Source organism: Archocentrus centrarchus, unplaced genomic scaffold, assembly GCF_007364275.1.
Source record: "Archocentrus centrarchus isolate MPI-CPG fArcCen1 unplaced genomic scaffold, fArcCen1 scaffold_29_ctg1, whole genome shotgun sequence".
Taxonomy (NCBI): Eukaryota; Metazoa; Chordata; class Actinopteri; order Cichliformes; family Cichlidae; genus Archocentrus; species Archocentrus centrarchus.
The window spans coordinates 2,203,624-2,227,553 of NW_022060258.1; the positions used below are offsets into that span (position 1 = coordinate 2,203,624).

General features: G+C 41.9%; 1 protein-coding gene across 2 annotated transcripts; it reads left to right on the top strand.

The window, feature by feature from the left end:
• The first annotated feature begins 897 nt into the window (after positions 1 to 897).
• Positions 898 to 16,540, top strand: sdc4 (syndecan 4). 2 transcript variants are annotated; one of them, XM_030723865.1, is made up of 5 exons: positions 898 to 1,242; positions 12,717 to 12,912; positions 13,001 to 13,038; positions 13,309 to 13,504; positions 13,747 to 16,540. In XM_030723865.1, exons 1-5 carry the CDS (start codon positions 1,186 to 1,188, stop codon positions 13,896 to 13,898), a joined length of 639 nt encoding a protein of 212 aa, XP_030579725.1. In that variant the 5' UTR covers positions 898 to 1,185; the 3' UTR covers positions 13,899 to 16,540. The 2 variants fall into 2 exon arrangements, with proteins under 2 accessions (XP_030579725.1, XP_030579726.1); XM_030723866.1 differs by having other exon boundaries at positions 901 to 1,242; positions 12,720 to 12,912.
• The last annotated feature ends 7,390 nt before the right edge of the window (positions 16,541 to 23,930 follow it).

Consider the following 23,930-nt stretch of genomic DNA (forward strand, 5'->3'; position numbering starts at 1 on the left):
TACTGCAAGGGCCCCAAATGTTTTGTGGTTTTACATTAGAAAGGCTTTTTTAACCTCACAGAGTGGTGACCCCTCCCCATATGTATTTCTGAGAGACTCTGTGATGCTGTTTTTTATTATCAGTGCAGCAGATAACTGGAACAGAAGTGGATAAAAGCAACAGGATGTGTGTATTTCTCCCCTTGGAACCATTAAAAATCCCATTTGCCACTTGAATTTTCAGTATGAACACCAGCTGACGTTTTCTCTTTGGCATCTTTACTTCAAACTTCTGGGCTGTTTCAGAGGTTTAACTTGTGATTCCTCTGTTTGTGACTATGAGGGAGTCACATTAAAACCTTCTTCAGAGCCTCTTTGTGTCATTTTTTAACAACAAATGTTAACAAAAAACACTGGATAACTGCAATGAAACACTTATTAGGGCAATCTACGAACACTGAAGGGACTTAAAAGTTAGTTCCATGATTTATAGATGCACAGTTGATAAATATGAACCTTTATTTCATTTATTTTTACCACATGTAGAAACAGAAAGTTTAGAATACAGTATATGTACAGTTTAGTGGCACCCCGTGAAAAAGATGGTGGTCAGTTAGTATGCAACCCGAGGAACTGAGGAATCCACACAGAAACTCCAGCACACCGTCTTCATTGTAACTGATCACACACTCTTAAATATACTTCTTCAATATGTAAACGTACAAGAAAAAAAGCAGTATTTATAAATCTTATGAAGTTTACTATAAAAATATTTATGTATTTTGCTACGTACTTTATCTCTTTGTTGTTTTTATAATATATTTTTTAAAGTTGTTTTTAATGAAGTTTATCGCGTTCGGGAGCTCTGGGAGGAAAGGGGCGTGGCCAATGCTGAATTTCCAGACGTCACGCCCTGGTGGCTGGTCGCTGATTGGTGGACAGAGTCGGTCCGGATGAACTATAGAGTGGCAGATGAGCCGGTAGAGCTTCATTAAACGAACCAGCAGCGGCGGAGAGAAGCTTTACAGGAGACGATAAAGGTGTCGAAAGGTGGACAACTTTACGGTACATTTGTTGGACTATACTGGAACACAACGACGAGACACTGAAAACGCGTACCGCGCAGTTTTAAAGCTATAAATCACCGTTAAACTACCTGTTAGGGCAATTTTGATCCGTTGTTGTGAAGTACCAAGAAGAACAGCCATGCTCAGCCTGTGCCTCGTGTTGATGTTGTCTGCCGCCTCCGTGCTCTCAGAGTCGGTAAGTAGTTTCACCTGTGAGTGGGCGAAGTTTAAAAACTTATTGCTCTGTTTTGGCAGCGCCAGCTCGCTGAGGTTCACTCTAATTGTGTTTTAGCAGCAGGACCCAGAAAGCTGTGATTTACGCGTCCTATCCCTGTTTAACCCAAATAAGAATTGTTAGCCACTTAGCTTCTCCTGGGATACGGGTGCTATTATCTCGAATGGGGCCCCGGTGGGGGTCGCTTTTTCAGGGTGAATCCCACAGACACTCGGGCTCTTTGATCAAAGAGACAGTTTCCCTGATAATAAAACGGATGCATTTCAGACTGTCTTTTGGTGGCTTTGTAGAGTTTTTATTGTCTTTAACATCGTAAAGTAAGAGTGCAGACTCCTTTGACCTGAGACCTGAATGGGGACTTGTTGTGTTATTAGCACAAAGGTTGACTTTAATTAGTAGGATTTGTGTGTTGTGAGGAGACTCGCTGGGCTGGAAGACGCTAAATCCCCGTTTGTGTGGGATTTTCCATGTCACGCCCCTTCCACGCTGATGATGAGTTCTTATTAACTATCTATGAAATGCCTTCACCAGGGGAGCTGGGACTGGATTATATTTTGCGACAGGTAAACTGACCTGTTGCAAGCGTTTTAAGAAAGCTCCGCAGTGTCTATAGATCTGTATTTACTGGTGATTGATGTTTCCTGCTGTTGCAAACAGAACAGTCCCAACTGGATTTGGGACTGTTAGGCAACGCAAGACATTGTGAAAGTTACAGAGACATTGGATTGAAAGGCTTTTCTTTTTCTGGTAGTTTACTGTTCACAAGCAGTTGTTTTTGGCATAAATTGGAGCAAAGAAGTTATTATATTTTTTTTTTATGTTTTTTCACCCGCACACATTGCTCTTTCAGCTCAGTAACAGAAGACTAAAAGGAGACGATGCGTTGCTTCTGTTTTGTTGCTCTAAGTCATCAATTTTAGTGTCATTAACATCCGCGGCCCACTTGATGCCACCCACATACAAAAACATGCACCCTGCCCCCCTCCAGTCAGCCCAGTTGGCCCATACAAATGGTGAGAATGAGTGAAAAGCAGTAAGAGCAGGTTTAACTACATGCCTGACATACGGCACAGTTTTTTGAAGAAGTGAGGTCCGGGATGCTAATCCAGGACCAGATTGTTATCAACACAGTCTAACTTTAGATTGTGAAATATATCGATTCATGTTTTTGGACATGTAATTAATATTTCACACTTTTAAAGTCCACATTTGTCAGCTGGAGTGGTTTTTGGTTGAGGCTCTGAAAGCTGCTCGGTTGCGGCTGTAGGTGTTGCTGGAGTACATTTTGCTGTGAGGCTGAGCTGGAATGAGACATGGCAGTCTGATTGGGTTTTACAGTCTGTTACATTCCTCAAAGTATCTTCTCTTCTTCTTCCTCCTCCTCCTCCTCTTCTTTCTTTTGGATCCCCTCTGGTATGTGACCTTTGGTGACCTTGACCGGCCCTCTTGGGGATTTTGCACACTTGGAGGGGTCTCAATGGGGCCCCAGGGCCTTTTTATAAGTGACACTCCACTTCTTGAACACAGCTAGCATAGTGTAGTGGCTACACCTTGAGTTTTCCCACCAAAATATTCCCCCTTCCTTCCTGAAACAAACTCCAAATATTTACCTCTTTTCTCCCTCTTGTTTTTTTCTTTTTCTCTTTTGCTGCTCTTTCCTTTAATGCATACTTGGCCTCTGAGCTATCACAGTTCTTCCCTCCTTGTGGCCTTTTCTCTCTACCCACCGAGGTCATTATTGGTATGTGGGTTTGGCGTTCCCCACTAATCAATAACAATGTTCTTCTACCTGACAATAGAACATGCTCTGAATGCAGAAAAGGGTTTTTTGAGAGCCACAGGCATGACAGGAATGTTTTTATCATGGGATTGAGTTGGATTTCATATCAACTGGATGCCAGCAGGAACTGGTTGCCATTTTGCTTTGGTCAGCTTGTCCATTTTTATCAGTTTGTTCAAGATAGAGTGGCATGCCAAACAAATCCTGTTCTCCATGCTTTTTATTTTCCATTGACCTCAGCGTTTTCAGCCCATGTATGGTCCTTCACAGCTGAGGGCGAAGGTGAAAATGATAGGAAAGAAGACCGCGCAGTGTTTGAGCTGGTGTGCAGGGTGTTTCTCTGAAATGTTGAGAAAACTCCAAACACATGACTTTAATTATGATACAAAACAGAGAAAAATAACATCTTGTTTAAGAGGCAGAAAAAAATAGTTTGTTTTACCAAACAATAAAAATGATAGAAAACAGGGTTAACTTTTTCATCGCTTTGTGGCTTTATGCAATTAACAACACCATTTTTATGCTGTAATTTACCAAATGTCCTTAAAGTCATAACTGTGGTTAATCAGGGTAAAAAAAGAAATCATCTTTGCCCTGGAATAATCCTTGTTGCCCCACGAACCCTCAGCTTGTTGCCTTTGAGTCCATTTGTTTTATAGCTTGTTGGAATGAGGCTGGTTTTGCATTTGCCCCCCTTCCCAGTCATTTGCACCAGAATGAAGCAGGTTTTTAAGGCTAGTTTTTTGTCTCCTTTGCATGACTGGGTGTGGGGAGGGAGCATGATAAATACTATGACTAGGATGTAATAATGGTTCCTGCTTTGCTGCCCGCTGGTCTATAAAATCCCCTTGGGCCCAGGAATGTTGGCACACAGAGAGAGGAGGTTTTTGTCCTTCCTGCCCACGATGGAGTGCAGTCGAATCCGATCCCCCGGACTCCCTCCACCCCTTTTCAACCGCTGCATACTCTGGCAGTTGTAACGGGAACTATTTGAATGCATTCAGGGCAGAAGTCGACCATAAAACCCCCTCCTATTCTGCTTATATCACTTTCAGCTGACTCTTAGTTAAGCACAATACAGAAATGGGCAGTTTAAAGATGGCGAGGAGTCTCATATTATAAGCACAAAGGTCTGCTGTGTGCTGTATTGTTACTCTAAAAAAGGTTTTCTTGCAATTAAGCAAAAATCTCACAGGAAAAGTTTCACTGCTTTAATAGAAGTGTTTTTTAAAAAAAAAGTGGTACACTTCATCTCGTTGTCTGGCTTGAGGTTTCAGAGCTGGACTTCACTGTGGCTATGTCAGTCTTTTATACACAGTCCAGGGTTTCCCACAGAATTAGACTGTGGCAGTGCTTTTTAAATTAAATAAGTAATCCCCTGCTTTTTGTCACTAAGTAACAGCGAAGCTGCCTTTCCAGTAAGTTCCTTATCCTGCCAACGAACTCTGACTCCATCATCTTGGACTACAACTGGCAACAGCGTTCCTCGTTCTGTTCTGGAGATTTTGCTACAAACTGCGTGGAAAAGGAATATTGTTACTGTCTGTGGTCCCAAATGGTGGAGTAGGAGTCTGTCCGCCACAACTGCAAGAGACGGGAAGGAGCAAATCTAGCTGGCTGGCTGTAACTTTCAAAATAAGAGTAAGGGTCTATAAGTTGATTCTATTGCTGGGGAGGATGAAAGTGTCTGTGCGGACAACGCTCCAGTCTGGAGCGCTTTTTTGTGTCTTGTTTTGTTTTTTAATATAGAAGTGCAGGGGAATGTGAGCCTCACTGTGGTTCCTCTGGGAAACACATCAGTGTGAGGTTGGAGGGCAGCTCTTTGTCAGCCTCTGCTGTCCCAGTCTGCTTGTCATCCTCTTGCAGATGTTTGTTTCAGGCTTGAAGCCAGACTGTTTGCAGCTATCAGCACCTGTCCACAGCACATGTATTGGGCATGAGAAATGATAAAGCACACCACCCAAAGGCAGAGAGGCAGGCAGTCGGACATCCAGTATCGACCCAGTATTTTTAATGTATCTGTAATGGGGCTGTTTCAGAGATTCACTTGTGGCTGGTTGTAACCATTATTTTCACTATTGATTAGTTTGCCCGTTGTTAGAAAATAGTCATAAATGCCTAAAGCCTGAGGGAACGTCATCGAAATCCAACACAATTGGGTAGTAAAGGCAAATGTGCCAGGTGATCCTGTCAAACAGCTGGATCCATGTTACATTTGGTGTTTTGACAGAAATATATCAAACTGTTTGTATAAACATTACACTGAAGTGTAACTTTGAATTCGCCCTTCATTCACAGGATGATGGGGATTTCTGCAGATTCTCATCTGGAAATTTACTTCCCACAAAAGAAACCCAGTTGATCTAATTTGTGTCCCGTACTCTGTAAACAGTACCTACTCACTCAGCAGAGATCACAGGCTGCTTTAGGGTGCTGTGAGGGTTTTTCCTTCTTCGCATGCATTTCAGCAGTACAGCATCTTTTTGATGTGGTGTGTGTGTGTCTCAGAATTGTGTGTGTGTGAGGTTTACCTCTCGACTGTAGACCGCAACCGTCACATTAACCTTTTAACTGCACAGGATATTACATTTATTTCTAATCCATTAAGTTCAGTAATGATTAACTTTGGAAGTTTTGGTCATTGGAAAGTGTTTTTTAATGAAGCCACAGACCTGAGAAGACCTTTAAGAGAATTTTGTCCATTGTGGGTTTTAGCAAAGTGACTCTGTTGTACAAGTGAAGCGTAAAATAAAAGCAGAGCACTCCCACAGACATTACTAGCATTTCATTTAATTTTTACATATAATTGATACCATCTCTGTGAGAACTAACATAAAATGTGGGCTTTTTTGTCTGGAAACAGGCATAAACTCCTAAAAGTTTTACTTTCAGTCAGTTGGTGTTGTCCTCCTGTGAATAAAGACAAATATTAGTCTGTGAAGTGAGTCATATTGTAGCATTTCATTGTGATGAAGAACCTGTTTTCTCTTAGACTTCCTGGATAAGACAGTGGCTGTACAGTCAGCCAGCTGTGCAACAGACGGGCCGATTTATTCTCAGCCGACAGGCCTAATTGAGCTTTGATGAGCACCTCCTGAGGGTTTGTGGCGATGTTATCTGCACAGATTTTATTGGTCATTTCCTGCCGCCGCCGAGCCCAACCTGTCGTGTTTGTGATTGAATCCTCGACTTCTGGACAAATAAGGCGAACGCCTGCAGCGAGTCGAACTCTTACTGAAGCCCTACGTGCTCCATCTTCCAGCACTTTAATGTCACTCCCTCAGGCAGCGCATCGCCGCCGTGGATCAGAGACATTACAGGCCAGTAGACTACAAGGAAAGGTCATATCTGCTTAAAGATCAGTCTACGAGCAGGAAATAAGAAGAAAACAGGAAATATCAACATTCTATTTATGCACAACGAATATGTCATCTAAGTAAACAACTGGGCTGTTTTTACTTAAGTATGTACAAAACTGTCCTTTTGGCTAAATTTGGACATAAACCTGACCTCAGATTTTGTTTATCATACAGCTCAGTCAAATTAAGCCTCCCTCCCACACCCATTAGCACAGTGTCAACATACAGTCACAGTTGATCAACAGATCTGCTTCCAGTCTCCAGCTTCATCGGTCACCCTGAGTCACAGTATGAATAACGAGAACACAAACGTTAACAAAGCGTGTAGCTCTGTAGCTGATTATTATTAACTCGCAGACAGGGAGCGGCTGTGTACTCTGTCTAAACTACATTTGATTTAAAGCAAGGAGGTAGGCTTAAATGAGACATTTAAGCAAACAGAAAGATGCTTTTACTTTAGACTTTTCTTTGCTTTTATTGTTTTAATAGAAGCAGCAGATTTTTATAAACCCCTGAGAACTCAGGGAAGGACCCAAAGATGTTTACTTGAACATCAAAAAATAGATTTGCAACCCAACCAAAAAAAATTCATCATTTTAAAGCAGCTAAAACAAGGCAAATGGTGACGGACCTTTATGACGGGGGTGTGTGTGTGTGTGTGTGTGTGTGTGTGTGTGTGTGTGTGTGTGTGTGGTGCACTGAGGAATGTATTCCTCCATGTGGGTCGGCTCGGCAGCCAAAACCTCGGCGACTCAGCCACCACATTCCTGCCGTGTCTACAATGAAGCCTAAGTACTCTAAGCACACACAGACGCTCGAATACGAGCTCAGGACAAACTGCTCAGGCCTGCTATCGTGCTTCTTCTAGGTTCATGGGCTTCAGCTGAAGCGGTCTGCAACCAAAAGCAGCAGGTTGCTGTTTCTAACATGTATGCTAACAGGAGTCTGGGTTTTAGAGAGCTTCACAGAAGACGCACAGACAGGGTTAGCAGTGCTTATGGAGATAAAGGGCTAAAGTAATTATTGTGAAAAGGGCTTCTTCCCGTCCCCTCCTTTCCTTCCTTCATATTTTTGGGAAGCGGTGGAATGGAAGTTCTTAGGTATTTCCAGACTTTTAAGCCATGTCTTTGAAAGGATGTGACACTCATCTCAAAGTGCGTTTGTCAGGATGGAGCCTCTGAGTTCAGTGGAGCTGGTAGGTGGAAACGCCGCTATAGATAGATCAGGCGTAGATGGGAAGAATCTGGAGCTCGGCTGTCAAAGCAGAAAGCAAAAGGTAGGTGTGTGTTCGAGGACGACTGAGGATTTTGAAAGACTGCGTTCAGGCCTAAAACTCGAGGACCAGACTTGTTGAAATGGATCAACTTTACGATTTTAATAAAACAGTAACCCCATAATTGTTACTCCTTTGGATTCCTGTAAACTCTCTCCTTTGGCAGTTGCCTCAGGGGTCCGAAGGGCATCTTACCAGCAGATGAGGTGACACAATGCTGGTGCAAATCCTGCTGGCCCAAGTGTCACCAGGCAGTGAGGGGGGGCGAGCTGGAAAACAGGGTGGGAAATGGAGACATGAAGGACGACTAACACTGTTTTGGCCTCCAAGGGGGAAGACTCACTTCTCTGGACAAAGCTCAGGCGAGGCTGGACATGACGAAGAATAAGGAAGCACATTCCTATCCTTTCACGCGTTGTACCTCCATCATTCGGCCGTGTGAATGGACCAGATGCCCCTCTCTTTATTGGCAGATGGAGGAATTGTTTCCAGAGTTTAATGAAGGGAGGCTTAGCCCCAGTTACCTTAGTCATTGATATGCTCACTGGCATTGTTTGGCATCAATAGAAGGGACGGGCCCTAAAGCTGGTTGGCGGGTCTCTTGACAGACTGTCTGTTTTAGTGAATGTGGACAGTCAGAAAGTTTGAGGACCTCCATGCTGGGCAGGATAAACAAGGGTGAGATGAGACCAGAGCTGGGATGGAGGTGTGAGAGAAACAGAGTCTTCACCAGTTACAGGGAGGGGGCGATGGCATGCCGTCCCTCCTTTCATAGGCAAATCTGAAAAAGCGGATGGCTCCAGTCGTTCTGGAGTGATTATCACATTTAAAGCTTTGTCTGTTCTAATAGTGAAGCTTCTTTTTTTATCTTGGGTTTGTTTGTTGTGTGTGATGACGTCTGGGTCACATGGGTGACGTTTCAGGCTGTCACCACGTGGTGAAACGAGCTCTCAATTCAGTTTTATTAAACAAAGGACAGCTCTGTTTTGCTGCTGGATGACTCTGACCTTTGACCTTTGTTTATTTGAGTGATGAGGAAGTTGGAGTTGTAACAGGATGAAGCTGAGGGCGGAGTTTGTTTTTGTTTTTTGTTTTTTTAGTGACTCAAGCTTTGGTGCTGTGGGATGAACAGTGGAGCCTCAAACAGAAATCTTAGCTCATATTTCTTTCCTTTGAATCCATTTGGTTGATTGGTTTGGCTGCCATCCACATCCGGCTGCTTATCAGCTGTTGCACATTAGGCCGAAACATACGAGGCTGTGAATCACTGATGGAGGTCAAAATGGGGATCTGTTAACAGGCTTTAAAATGGCTGGTTGTGATTTTATTTCAGTAAACAGTCTTACAAAACTTCCAGGATTTCTGCTCTTTGGCTTTTACTGAGTTTTCCCGTCTGTGTGCAGATTTTGCAACCTCCGTCTGAACCACAGTGAGCTCTGCGGTGCGGCACGTAGCCGGATTTTGTGTTGCTGAGCCCATTCAGGCTGTTTGTAATGAACACATTCAGCCTAATGTGAAGGAACAATGATAATCTGTCCACTGAGGCTGTTTGTGGCAGAGGTTCCAGGCAGATAAAGTTTTGGTTTAAATTAATTTTTAACTTGAGCTGAAGTGGAGAAAAGGGAAAGTAAAGAGTTTCATACACAAAGACAGGGCAGCCTTCAGCTTTGGTTAGTGCAGTAAACTATCAGTTAATGAAAAGTGTATTTGGGTCGTAATTTTGAACAGCTAATGTGTTTAATTTTAGTCATCCAAAAACAAAAGCAGGCAGGCTTCATCCTCGTCAGGTTGGGGCTCACTTAGATTCACTACATTTTCACATAGTCTATTCATAAAGTACACTATACAGTACTTAAAAACACCATGGCTATACTGTGTAAACTTTTTTGTTTTGAGGTTCTCAAACAGTTTTTTCTTGCATACTGTCTGTGTGCAGTCAGCCCGCACATTACTAATAAACTGCTCTATTCTTACAGATTAGCCTATAAAGTGATTCAGCTGGCTTTTTGTGGGCCAGTAAAAGTCTGATAAAATACAAAGTTAGAAGTAATATTAAACTAATGGGTACTCCTCCTTCCCGAGGGTATGACTGGTGGGTTTAGGAGATCGTGATAATTTTATTATTTTTATTTTAATCATTGCTCCTCAGAACAGCAGCTGCGGCCGTGACAGAGGATCACTCAGTAAAATGAGTGAGAGCTGATTTTCATGTCGACTTTGTTATGTAACCTTAGCTCAGGCGCTCTTCTGTCCTCTCTTTGCCGGTCCCTGCTGCTTTAGAAGATGTTCACACACACACACACACACACACACACACATGTTCCCTGCTGAGCTGTTTCCAGGCTGACGTTGGACAGTTTTTGCAGAAACTGAGACTTCTGGAGGTCGGTCTTGGCTCTGTTGTTGTTTGTTTTTCCTGGATTTGGAACAGTGTGGTTGTTTTTGTTGAGACTCGGCCTGAATCACGTCGCAGCTCCGAAACTATAGTAAAACTGGAATACGTCGCACATGTAATGGTGCGGTGTTAAATTCAGAGGCCTTACATAACGAATCCACAAGCTTTTGATCTTTTCTCCTCTGCTGAATAGATCGGGCCTGCTGGGACAGGCCTCAGTCAGCCTGTGAGACGTATACTTCTAGCTCTCCGGGGACACAAACATCCACGTTTCACCACAGAGGGGTTAAAGGTCAGAGGGACCATGAAGAGGAGCTTTTTATAACTTCCCAGGACACGGAAGGACATGACATACTTTCACCTTTTTGTCTGTGTGGAAATCAAATCTGCAAGAAAAATACTTCCTGCAAAGAGAAACGGTTGCTGCCCGCCCCCAAAAAGACTAAAGTTCAGACCATTAAGGTTCCTGAAGTCTGAGGGGTGGAATATCATTGATGAAACACATAAAACTTGCCAATAAATCACAACAACCCCCCAAGTAAACCAGCAAACTGCTTTTGTAGTAAGAAGCTGAAAAATCATGTTTCCAGGGCTTTTAAAACCATCTGTAACCACAAACTGAAGGAAAATGAGCCTCAGGGGAATGATGTCAAATCCAACAAACATGAAGGGCTGTGAGTCATGCTGGTACACCTGATTGAATCACCCTGACTCATACGAGTCCACACTGAGGTCTGAATGAGCGTAATTCCTCTAATGTGACTCAGAGGACGTGTTCCAGCAGGACTCTGAATGGCTGCGAGGAAATGAAGAGCCAGCAGTCACCACTTTACAGCTCAGGATTACTGACAAAGGCAGGCAGGCATGAATGCACACATACAGGATCACGGCTCCCTGCTGCTCATGTATGGGCTTTAAATGAGAACATAATAGAGCAGTGATCCTCGGCCGGGATACTTTACTCCTGCGCCTCTCAGCACTCGCACAAAAAAGACATGAAAAGAAAAACTAAAGTTTGTGTTGAAATAGATATGCAACACAAACGTCTAATTGCAGTTTCCATTCAAGCCGTTTTCATCAGTTATAAATAATCTTATAATCTAGTTGTTGGTCAAATGTAATGGATTAAAGACAGTAAAACTTAGCTTATACAAAACTAAAGTTTCATTCTGTTCAGATTAAGTTTTATGGCTCATTTCTTCAAAGTCTTTTTCAACCAACAGTCTTCAAAAGATGAAGTTTAAAAACACAAAAATCTGTTCACATTTAAGGAACTGGGAACACCTTAAAATTGGGCTTGTAGCATTTATATTTTACATAAGTGTAAATATTGTAAGTAAAAGCAGGAACGAGGCGCTCAGACATGCAGAGAGAAACAGTAATGAAATGGAACAAAGTGAGAGGGAGTTCAAACACGGGAGGCCCGAGTGTAGGAAACCAGAGTGGAGCCGGGAGTCCTCGTGAGCCCACCTTGTTGCTGAGGAGTCACAGTAAAATGGCTGCCTTTGTTTGAAGCCCCTGTGCAGTCACAATGGGGTCTCCCCTCCCCTTTTTCTCCTCTGCTTTTTAAAGGCAGCGGCTGAGAGGATTACCTTCAAACACATCGTTACCACGCCGAGTATCTGAGAGAACACACACACACAAAGCAGGGAGGCCCCGGGCGTGCTGGGTTAACCCTTAAAACCAAGACTCGGATGGAAGTAATTAAGAACTCATGACGTCAACGCAACTCAATCTGTGTGAGAGACGAGCAGAAAGTGAATGAGGATGTTTGTGGGATATCCGGGAAGGTTTCCAGTGTGATTTGTGGTCAGCTTTTGTTCTCACTAAATGGAAATCTCAATGCAGAGGAAAATAATAGCTTGTTCTTGTTTTCCCCACAACATAATTGTCACTCTTCTTTTCCTGGAAATTCAATTGGCTGCTTCCTATCAGACAAAAACATCACATGGTTTCCTCCCTGTTTGTCGGTTTTCATTATCAGTCAGACATATTTCCTGTGTTCACCTTGCACTGATTTAGAACATAATTTTCAAGCTGTTTTTGAATAATTTCTAAAGTTCAAGTTGGCGTCTTAAAATATCTTGTTTTGTTCAACCAACAGTCCACAGACGCAAATAGGTTCAACTTAAATTATAAAAAGATAACAAAGAAATACGCTTACCCCCGAGGAGCTGGAAACTGGATTTTGACTGTCTTGCTTTTTGGAACATATGTTTGAGCTTTTGTCACCTTGTTTCTCTTGCTCTGCATCTGTTGTTTTAGCCTTAATGCTGATTAACTGTGTGTGTGTGTGTGTGTGTGTGTGTGTGTGTGTGTGCGTGTGCGTGTGCGCACACTTTCATGATAATTAGGCGTGTGTGTGTTAATCCATTCCTGCAGCTTACCGGGCAAATGGTCAATGAAATTAACTCTTGTAATGTGATTAAAGGAGGCTGATGTGCCCTCACCGCGTTAAGCTTCAGTAACTACAGTGACTGCTAGTTGAAGGACGATGGTTGGGCATCCAGCCCCCAGCCCACCCCACCCCCGTACTCTGCACTCCAGTTTCTGTGGAAACGCCTCAGCTGTACTTTTTGTTGATTAGATGAAGTCCCTCTGAGCCTCGTTCTGTGTCTGGTGTCCCAGCAGGTGAGGGAGACGGAGACATGGATGCCCATGAAGACCTCAGAGGCAGTTGGCATGTCGACACGCGGCGGCGACCTGGAGGCGTCCGGACACTCCCCAACCGGCTCAGACTTCGGCTTCACAGATGACGGCGATGACGATTACTTGTATGATGATGATGAAGACTACGAGGAGTTCTCTGGATCTGGTGACAGAGGTCGGTCCTGATGATAAACACTGCAGTGATTTCTAACTTTTTATATAAAATCTGTAAGATTAAAGGAAAGATCTGCTTCTTTCCTCAGAAACGAGCATGCCCACTGAGCCCACGACATCAGTTAAGGTGAGAAGCTTCTACATTTGGAGATTGAAGTCATGCACTTGAATAGTGAGATTTAAACACTTAAACCTGAAATATACAGCAGAAACTTCACTGATGCAGAAAGCATAGCTCATAGCTTTGACCAATATTCCCATGATAGGCATTTTGTTCTTATTCTCGGCCTCCTGTATGCATTTTTATGCTGCTGTGGTCAAATCAGTAGAAACCATTCATTTTCCTGGTTGGTTTATTAACTTTGCTTAGTTCAAATTCTTCTCTCTTCCTTTTCAGCCTGACATAAATGACAATAAGATCCCTGAGCCAGAGCGCCCGGTGCGGCCAACTGTCAACGAGGTGGAAATTGTCAAGAACAGTAACCAGATCCCCCACCTGAGGAATGAGAATCCCGGAGATGACCAGCTATCCAATGTCCTCATGTCCCACACTGGCGAGGATAGCATCTTGAGCAAGACGGAGTTCCTTGCAGGTCAGTACTTGTCTATCTCGTCTTTTAAACATTAATTAACCATAACTGATCTTTTGGTTTTTAAAGAATGCCAAACAATGGATATTGTGCCAGATTTTTAAGACCGGGTGTGATGGCTGCAAATTATGAGATGGATTGCCATTGCAATCTTGACAGCTGCCCGAATGGATGGAGTAGAAGAGTTAAAGGTTTTTGTCACAGTTTAAAAAGTTTCACCTGTTGCTTTCCTTTCTCTCTTCTAGCTCTGATTGCAGCCCTCGCCGTCGGCCTGATGTTTGCTGTTCTTCTCATCCTCTTCCTCATCTACCGCATGAAGAAGAAGGATGAGGGCAGCTACGATTTGTCGAAGAAGCCCATCTACAAGAAGGCCCCCACCACGGAGATCTACGCATAGACCCTGATCTCCTCCCGCTCTTCCACCTCCACTCACAACCACACAAACACACACGTAGTCCCTTAAAAATGCAAGGGTCTGGCCTCACCGTGCCTCATCATACCTCCTCCTCACTTTCCTCCAGTGGAGTGATGTTGGGTAAATCAGGAGAGAAGTCCCAACAATACAATCGATTAACTGATTCCTCCTCCCTGATGTGCATTGATTTACTGGTGCTCTCTGAACCAGTTGGAGACTTTGCTTTGGTCTTCTCAGAAAAAGAAAAGGAGCAACAGGAGTGGACGATCTCAGCTGCCACCAACACGTTTTCTCTCCAACAGAACAGGACTCTTCACCTCTTTCCTTTAAAAACACTAAAACGGTACTTTAATGGTCCAGTTATTTATTCTCTCCTCTGAATCTGCAGCTTCTAAAGACTTTGAAGAGGGTTTTTTTTATTTTTATTTTTTTTTATAATTATTATTTTAAAGAAATGCCATGATCAGAAAAACAAAGTTGAAACTGGTTTTAATCTGAAAGTTGTGCCTCAGTTTTCTGCTGACTTTAACGAATTCAAACCCTGTATAGAAGTGTTGTTTGTGCACTGTACAATGAACCAGTTCATGTTCTGTAAATCTTCAGACGCAACAGAGTTCATTAAAATGACCTTAAAGTACTTTTTTTTTTTTTTTTTTTTTTTTGTCCCCCTCTTTAAACCTCCTGGTATGTTTGGCTTCTCCTCAGCACGTAGCACCAGATAAGTGAGTCAGACTAATCCCTGAAAGGAATTTGTCCATGCTGGATGACCCAGGTCACCTATGAGCACACTGTGCACCTCCGCGGCGAGGAGTTGTTTTACCGCTATAATCCACATTGTGCCTAGAGTCAAAACAGTGAACTCAGTCATTTTGTGATGTTCCCTCATTCGCTTTCCTGCAGAGAGTTCGAGGTTAAGACGTCATATCCGAGCTGTTAATATGAAGCCAGCAGCTTCATGTGGTTAGTTTAGCTTACAACGTGAAAGCAGAGGGAAGCTCACCAGGCTCCAAGCTAACAAAACACACCTGTCACCTTTAAAGACTGTAATGAGACGCGATGTCAAAATGTGGGAAATAAAAGGGCTGCAAACCAACTTTTTAAGCATTGTCAGTTTGACGTTTCCCAGCTAATGTTACACTGATGTTACATTTTGGGATTTTTTTTTTTTTTTTTTTTTTTTTTTGCATGAAAACTGAAATTTCCTCATTGATGGTGAATAGTCTAACAAATTATTTCTTTTTGTTAAATGAAGATTAAGGAGAACTCATGCTCTTCAGTTATTCTGTTAGCTCGGGCTAGCTGCTTCTGCACCTGCCTTTGTGCTAAGCTAGGCTAACTGTAGGCTTATATTTACGAGACATGAGTGGATTATCTGACCTAAAACCACATTTGCCAAGTTCAAACTTTTAATTCCTTCAGTTGTTTCAGCATCGAGGTGCTAATCAGTGTAAACTTTGAGCTCTGCAGAAACTGCTCATTTCCAGTAATTTATATATATAATTTTTTATTTTTTAAAAATCATGGGGTTCATGCTTTTCTCAATAAGCTACACCGACTGTTTGCTGTTTATTTTTTATGTTTTCAATCACAGTTCTCTGAGCAAATGCTGAAGCCGATCTGATGCTCATGTTTCTGGGCTGCAGACGCAGCCTGCAGGCTGGTCTACCAAGGATTTGTACATAGTCATATAAAAATAAAAAAAATGTATATTAACTTGGTACTCAGCTGTGTTCTGGCAACAGAAATATCTACCAAATATTTAAATGCCAAATTGTTATTTTTCTCTTGTTTTCCTCGCAGTAACCTTCATGTGATTTACTGTAAATGTAAGTTTTGATACTACCGATGCTAATACTAACTCCTCTAATGTCCTCCAGTATTTTATTATCCCACCAGTAGATCAGCTTGTTCCCCTCTGTTATGTTTTATTAATTTAACTGTCAAATTATTTTATTGCCTTCTTTCAGGTTTGGGTGTTTTGCCCTTAAGCTGTTGTATATGTGATTTTTTTGAAAAGTTTTATATACACTAGTTTCAGATTTTCAGAGGCAAATAGTTTTGAAACTTTCTGTGTTAATTTTGTAAGAATGTTTATCTTTTAGATTTTTTTTTTTTTTTTGCATTTGTATTTATGGTGTTTTTTTGTGTAGGACTGATTATGTGGTTGTTGTACATCTCGTCATTCAGGGGATGTTGTGTCAATGAGCCATGTTGTTGTCAGCAGACCTCGGGTTGATTATTAGTTACTTATTACTTACATAGTTTGGGACATTTCATGCTTCAAAAATGTTACAGTTACAAAAATGTCTGGATTCTTGTTAAAGGCCTGATAATCAGGAAAATACTGCTGCCCGTGTCCTTCAGTGTGCCGGGACGAGTGAGCTGACCTCAAACCCAGGCGGAGGAATAAATCTGATTAGATTACATGAGAGGAAAAAACTTTTTCAAAAAGCAGCTGGTGGTCGGCCCGGGTCTGGTGCGGCAAACATGGGAGGGTATGTTCTGCTGCTTAATGTCACAAATACCACACGTGAATCATCAGTGAAGCCAATGAATCATTGGTTTCTGAATGCTGGTTCTGATTTATTGAAAATAAAGCTATTTTTATGCACATTAACATTTTAGATGTTTGTCCATTTTTTTTTTCTGTTTCCTGATTGAGAGAATAACTGAAGAGACACGAATCATCTGAGAGCCCATCAAAGAGTAACAATCTTTGTAGATAAGAGCCCAGACAGTACAATTACAAATACACTTTGAGTAAATGTACCTAGCTACTTTTACTGTGAAAAACCAGAGTCCAGGTTTGTGTGTGCGCCTTTTGGTCGGCTCTAACAGACAAGCCGCTGCCTGCCAGCTTCTGCGCAGCAGGGAAAAACACTCGCATTGGACGCCGAAACGTTGTCGAATGCAGCTCTGCTGGGAGGGGCACACATTCCAGCACAAACAAATTCATACATCATCCTGCACTCGTGTTTCTGTGTCTTTCACAATCGAGCACACAGGTCGAGAGGGAAAACTTTGCACTGGACTTGTTTGTTCAAGCGCTGCAGTGCCGAAAATAAGAACAGGCCAAGGTCAAAGTGCCAATTTGAATTTCTCCCAAACACTTTTTTTTTTTTATGACATTTAAAAAAAATTTTCTTTCTTCCAGCTCCACCTGTCTGCGCCTACTAGATGCTGAGCAGGTGAAGTGCAGGTCTCAGTGTGGGGACTTTCCAAAAGTTGGCCTTGATAAAGTTTCCCAGTTTATTCCGTCACGCAGCGACGGCTGGAGGGAGGTTACGTTTTCTCTCCTGTCAGCAATATAACTCAGATTTCTTTGTGTAAATATTCCTTACGCCCAAGGACATTTGGCCTCCAAATTAGGCCAAACTATTTTTGAAGAAGGTAATACGATGTCTGCTGAAGGGTTTTCTGTTATGAAATGGGGCTGTAATGTTATCCTGGCTTCTACATTTATTTTATATTTTCATTAATCACAGCAGGATATCCCTGGCAGTGATGGCTCTTGTTGTATCACGCTGTTTTTTTGTGCTGTAAAGTTGAACATGGAAGTCTAAGGGGACTGAGTCACCTTGGAGTCAGCCTCAAGTGGACATGAGAGGAACTGCAGCTTTTGGTTCTGTTGCAGAGGGTGCCGCTTTGTGTTAGGAGAGGATACTTTAAATTTAAAGGTAATGTACTAACATTTTTTTTTTCACATCTTGCTCACCGGAAATGTTTCTTATATTTATAACAATGTGGGGACTTTTGAGTTATAGCAGCATTTTGGACATTTTCCCATTCTGTAAGAATTGAAACATTCCCACGGGGTTCAGGAAGTCATTTTAGTATCATTTAAAGATTAGTAGGTCTAACTATCTAATAATGAATTACAGTCTTGGGTTTAGAGTCATTCTGGGGTCCTTTCCTTATAAGGTTTTCTGTGGTATTTTAGGAAAAGGTTTCTGGGGAAATGAATGAGGTAGACATGTTTTTGTTTTTATTTTGCCAGCAGTGATTCATAAGCACAGATATAAACTTCTTTGAGGCCACGTATAGGTTCTGAGCTAGGACCAAAGTGGCAGATCAGAGCCACAGAAAAAACAGTCAGTGCATTCTTTTCTTATCTGTTTTGGCAGTCTTTTTCATGTCCACACACCTTCACACACAATCATCAGTGTGTCTTCAGGAACATTTACGGGGACTTCCAGGACGTGTTGCACCAGGCAGGGTGTTAATGGGTGGTTTTTCTTTTCTCTTTGCTCCTCTGAGACTCAGTGCGATGAACCAGCGGTTGCAAAAGAACATTTCAACATCTCTGCGCCTTTATCTGTCTGCATCTCTGCTGTGGTTTCTTTGCTTATATAAGACAAGAGATATCATCTGACACTGACAAATTAAACAAAATAGAAAAAATTAATCTGCACCTTTGGACCTTTTTAAAGGGCTATAACTGCAACACTGACATTTCTGTACATGGCCTTCAGCTCAGTTTGAGACTTTTGTGGAGTAGCTCTGAGGCCCTTTAAGAAGTTACTGTATCAAACAGTTTTTTGTAGTCCATCTTTGGACGCTGCAGACAGACGTCAACAACAGCAGCTGTTCAGGCAGCCTCGTGCAGGTGCTGTCAGCTTCTCATAGCACTGCTTTTCCCAAATACTTACAAATCTTATCCTTGACTTTATGACGTTTTACAGTTATAGAAAACACATAGAACATTTTTTAAACCATTTGACCACAGTGTACATCGACGCCCCCTGGAACAGAAACTCTCAAATAATATGCTGTAATGAAAGCTCAGGTGTGCTGTGGGAATTTGTGACAACCATATATTAGAGCAATATACTGCAGAAAAAGTTATTACATTATTGCATTAAAGCTCTTTAAAGAGGAGAACCTTTGTTGCCTTTGGTCTGGTTCCGGGGGTTTTGAGTTGCTTCTGAGTTTTTGGGTTCTTGTTTATCATTAGAGATCCACTGAGTGCTGATTTTTTGGTAGGTGTGACCTGCTGACAATGGTTTTTGCCAATCCCAGTTTTCTTTCTAAGAAATAACTGACCTTGAGGATTTGGGCTCCCTGCAGTCACTGGGACCTCTTTTCCACCGACGGGGTTCCGGTGCCGGTGCCAGTGCCAGTATTTGAACCCTTATACAATTTTTTCCACCGCAAACGCACTCAGTGCTCGGCCGAAAAACGGGTTCAACTCAGGCCCGGTAAGCTAGCTGGTCTCGAACCAAGAACGTGTGACGAAAGTGGCATAAGGGCGTGACTCTGCCGTCTCAACATAAAGTTTTCTGCCTTTATTTCAGTGTATGGTGTGTATTACTTGAGAAAAGGGATGTGATTTTCACAGCTGTGAATTAGGTTGGGCTCTAAGGCTGAACTTGCTGGTTTGTATCAGTTCATATCACAGATAAAAGGACACAAAGTGCGTACTTGTCGACTTGCTCTAATCGCTGTCTGTGTTTACCTCTGCTGCACACAGATGCTGCAGTAGTTTGGTTTGGAACCTAAAATGTGTTCGCAGCACAAGAAAGGGGAGCGTGTTCTCCCACGTTTGTGCGCTTCGGCTTCCCTGTCCAGATGAGGACCCGCCCACACTCATACGTAAAGGATCAGTTCACAAAGTGCGGTGGAAATGCGGACCCGTTCTTAAGCATTTCGCTGGTTCATTGAAACCGACACCAGCACTGGCACGAGCACCGGCACCTTGGCGGTGGAAAAGCAGTATGAGTGGACCATGAACTCTTCTTTACACCAAAGTATTCTAGAGGCAAATGTGAGGCCGTCTGTCCCACAGCTGAAGCTTGGATCAAACTGGGTCATTGACGGGGCGATGATCCCAAGCCCAGCAGCAAATCTCCAACAGAACGCCTGAAAGAGAATCAATCAGAGTCCAGACCTCAGCCTGACTGACATGCTGCAGAGGGACCTTCAGAGAGCTGTGCATAAACCAGTGCTGCAAACCTCAATGAGCTGAAACAATCTGTGAAGAAGAGTGGACCACAGGTCCTGCACAATGATGTGGGAGACTGATAAAGTCACAGGAAACCATTTCTCCAAGTTATTGCTGCTAAAGGAAGCTGCTGATTCAAGGGGTGTACTTAGTTTTTCCACGCACTGTTTCTGGCTTCATTTTTCTTAAATAAATAGTGACCCTGTGTCAGTCATGTGTTATTGTTCATCTGAGGTTGTATTTAAATCATTGTAAGACCCGCTAAGGACCAGATGATTTTTTTATTACGTTCTGATACGTAGAACCTTAGAACTGACAGAGGGAGCACGTTCCACTACATGTGACTGCAGGTATGATGCTAAAAATAGCTTTATGATAACTGTGGGCACACCTTTGCACCTGTTTTCTGGGTTTTTTGGAACTGGAAACTATGGACAAGTTCATACATGCCAGATGTTCAACTTGAAAAGCACACTTGACCTGGACGTCACCTGAAAACATGTTTCCACCCCTGCTTCATTCTGCTGATTTACATAAATGTCTTCCTTCTTCCTTTTACTCTTATTTGAATGTTGGGAGGAAGTTAAAGGTGAACGTACAGTATAATCCAGATGGGCCAACCGCTTTTGTGTAAAATGGAAATTCTGATGTTGTTCCATTGTTGTTATCACATTCCACTGACGTGCACTCATATTTGCATCATCATATCTGCCTGTTTGCTGCATTGATGGTTTTTTCTTGTATTTGTGTATTAACACTTCCTCATCCTCATATCCGGGTGAAAGTGACATCATTTCACCTGAAACTGGTTCTAGGTTTCTATGTTTACACAATAAACACAACACATCTCTCAGCTGCTGCATGCTCAGCTCGTCCAACTCAGAGTGTTGTTTTCTTCTGAATGGGAACAAATCGCTGGATTTATTTTGCTGCTGATAAATGAAGTGTTCAGTTCATCCACTGCAGGCAGAAAACACAGAAAGCCTTTTTCTCCGTGAGTTTGTGTTGTTCTGTCCACAGTGTTCTGTCCTGGCACTGACTCTCACACATGATTATTAATAGAGTCCTGAAACCACAACAATTTTAACAGCAGTTTATTAGTAGTTTATGATAGTTTGAAGATTATTTTTTTTCTATATTTAGTCTTTTATTTTATCATTTTATTCATGAACATTTATTTCTATTTAATGTGAGTTTATTCTCAGAGTTTCTGAATTTATGAATTTACAGCTTTAGAAAAAGGTTTTTGCCATAACTTTTTTCTTTTTTACATTTTGTTTGTTTGTTTTTTGGGTTCTTTTGGTATTTTGTGAAATTTATCCAACCTCAATTTTTATTTATTTATTTAATCTTGCATTGATTCATTGATTTTATTTCATAATATTTATAATAACACAAAAAAACGAACAAAACCCCCGAGCCTTATTTGATTAAAAAAATACTTGAAATTTTTTTTTACATTTCTTTATTCATCAATTTTTATTTTTATTATTTTTATCTTATTTTTATCTTTTTTATTCTCTTCATGTGTGTGTGTGTGCACGTGTGTGTGCGCGCGCACTCCTGTGTGTGTGCCCGTGTGTGTGTGTGCACATGTGTGCATGTGCGCATGTTTGTGTGTGTGTGTGTGTGTGTGTGTGTGTGTGTGTGTGTGTGTGTGTGTGTGTGTGTGTGTGCGCATGTGTGTGTGTGTGTGTGTGTGTGTGTGCGTATGTGTGTTTGTGCGTGTGTGTGTGTGTGTGTGTGTGTGCACGTGTGTGTGTGAGTGTGTGTGAGTTCTTCAAAAGGCATTTTTACATTTTACTGATTAAAATGTTGCTCAGTTATTAAACTGTGCCTTTAGAGTTGAAGGGTTAGTTCACCTTTATCTGGCACACACACTCTTCAGCACATTGTATACCTTAAATAAAATAACCCAGTGTAAGCAGCTCACGTCACTTGTAAAACATGCAGCCTGCAGGTCACACCAACCAGTGATGTAGGTCAAGCAGGTCGGGTTACACTTTAATTTTCATACAGGAAGTAGTCAAGTTAACGCAGGTAAATTAGTAACTTTAAAAAAATAACTGAGCTAAAATGTAATTTTGATCGCAGAATGACGCAGAATCATCTTCATATTTAACATTTAAAGTGAAAAAAAAAAAAAATCTTACTTCAGACTGAAAATTCTGACGCTGAGCGTCCCCAAACACGAACCTTCCACCTCCTCACGCTCTTTTGAAGGTTATGAAACTCATTTTAAGTTGTAAAGTTGATGTCTTGTACATTTTATGCTGCTAACATCTGGCTGGATGATAGAACGACCTCACCTAGAAACTAGAAATCCTTATTTGTGATGTTTTTACTTCTCAGTTTGATGTAATGGTCTGAAAGTGTCTCTGCTCAGCTCTCGAGTGAGCGAGACCCCCTCCATAAACCAGATCACACAGACTCAGAGGAAGCCGGGGGTCTTAAATCTGTCAACACCCTCACAAAGGGTCAGAGGTCAGGTGACGACGGATTACAGGAAACAAGGTCCTCAGAAAGTGTGTGTGTGTTTGTGTGTGTCTAGGAGTGTGCAGACTGATGGATCGGTGTGTGTGTTTTGTGAGTTGATTACTCCTCTGTAAAAATTAATTTTGTGCACATTAGTCCTCCTCCGGCCAGCTGTGTGTTGTGATCCCATAAAGGTGATAAAAAATGTAAAATATCTTTATAAAAACCCAAGGTCTGATCCATTTCCCCACGAAAAGATTAAAACACAAAAATAAGCAGTTACATGTTTGAAAAGCTATCTGGATGCAAGAAAAAATTCATCTTGTTTTCCAAAAAGTGATTCACAGACAAATTCATATACAGTGAATGAAGAATTGGAGTCCATGTTCAGCCTCTTGTTGATAATAATGAATGACCTGGCTGGGATTTGTTTGCATATAAAGTGCTGTTAACACTCTTCACAGATGCTGAGCAAAGTCTGTATTAGAACAGCTTTAACAGCTGGAGCCTGTGTGACAGGAAACCCCTTAAACATGTCTTGACTTAAAAAAAAAGGTGCAGTGATTTATTGAAACATCTGCAAACATACATGGAAATGTAGCATATAAGGCAAAAACAGAGATTTTACAATTCTAATGAGCTTGAAAGTGAATAAATGCACTAAATGACCAATCAGATGCTTTCCACGTGGCATTTAATGGTGGATCAAAATCTGATGGTATTTTTTTATTTTGACAAGGCCTCCAACTCCATTGGCTGAACTGCGGCCCAAACAATGACAGATGGCTGCAGACACTCATTTTTGATTTTTTTAAATATAATGAATATTATTCAAGACCATCATGAGCATTGCTAGTTTGCGCCTCTTGATTAATTGGACTCCAGAGCGGTCATGAGTTCAACGCTGCAGAGGATCTTTTTTCCCCTTTGCGAGAAAATCCATGAAGGACATTGAGGTGAGGACGTCTTTCAGTCAGTGAGGTAACATTTCCCGATCAGCACAACTTTCTTTTTGGACCTATTTTCCCACCGAAAAACAACAGTTAGCTGATAATGGCTTGCCATGGTATAAATGACAGTAGCACTTTGGACACAATGAAAGCACACAATTATTGTTACCGTTATGAAGACACCCTGAAAATGTTAGAAAAACATAACTTTAATATGTGGCTTATTCTGCTAAAAGGTTTGGAGGTCTGTAATCGTGGCTGAAGATCAAAACTTGACTTTGAGAGTCACCTTTCTTTGGCCAACGCTAACACAGTGTATGCTAACATATCAGCATGGAAATGGAAGCAGCTCCTGCCTTCAGTCTGCTTCTTCCTCTGTTTCCCTCTTGGTGCCTCTTTCTAGCTGCCTCTCTCTCCCAGTCATAGGCCACCTTTTGTCTCCATGCAAAAACTCACATTCCTCATGGCCTCTGCCCACAGACACACAAACACACACACACTTGCAGGCATTCCTTTGCCCAGCAACAATGAGGGCTTTGTGTTGCGCACCGCCCGTGTTTTCATTTCATTTTTTATTGCTTTTGAACTCCTCGCATGGAGAATTTAATCATCTCTCCGTCGGTTCCTGAGGTTGGTTTTGAAAAGATT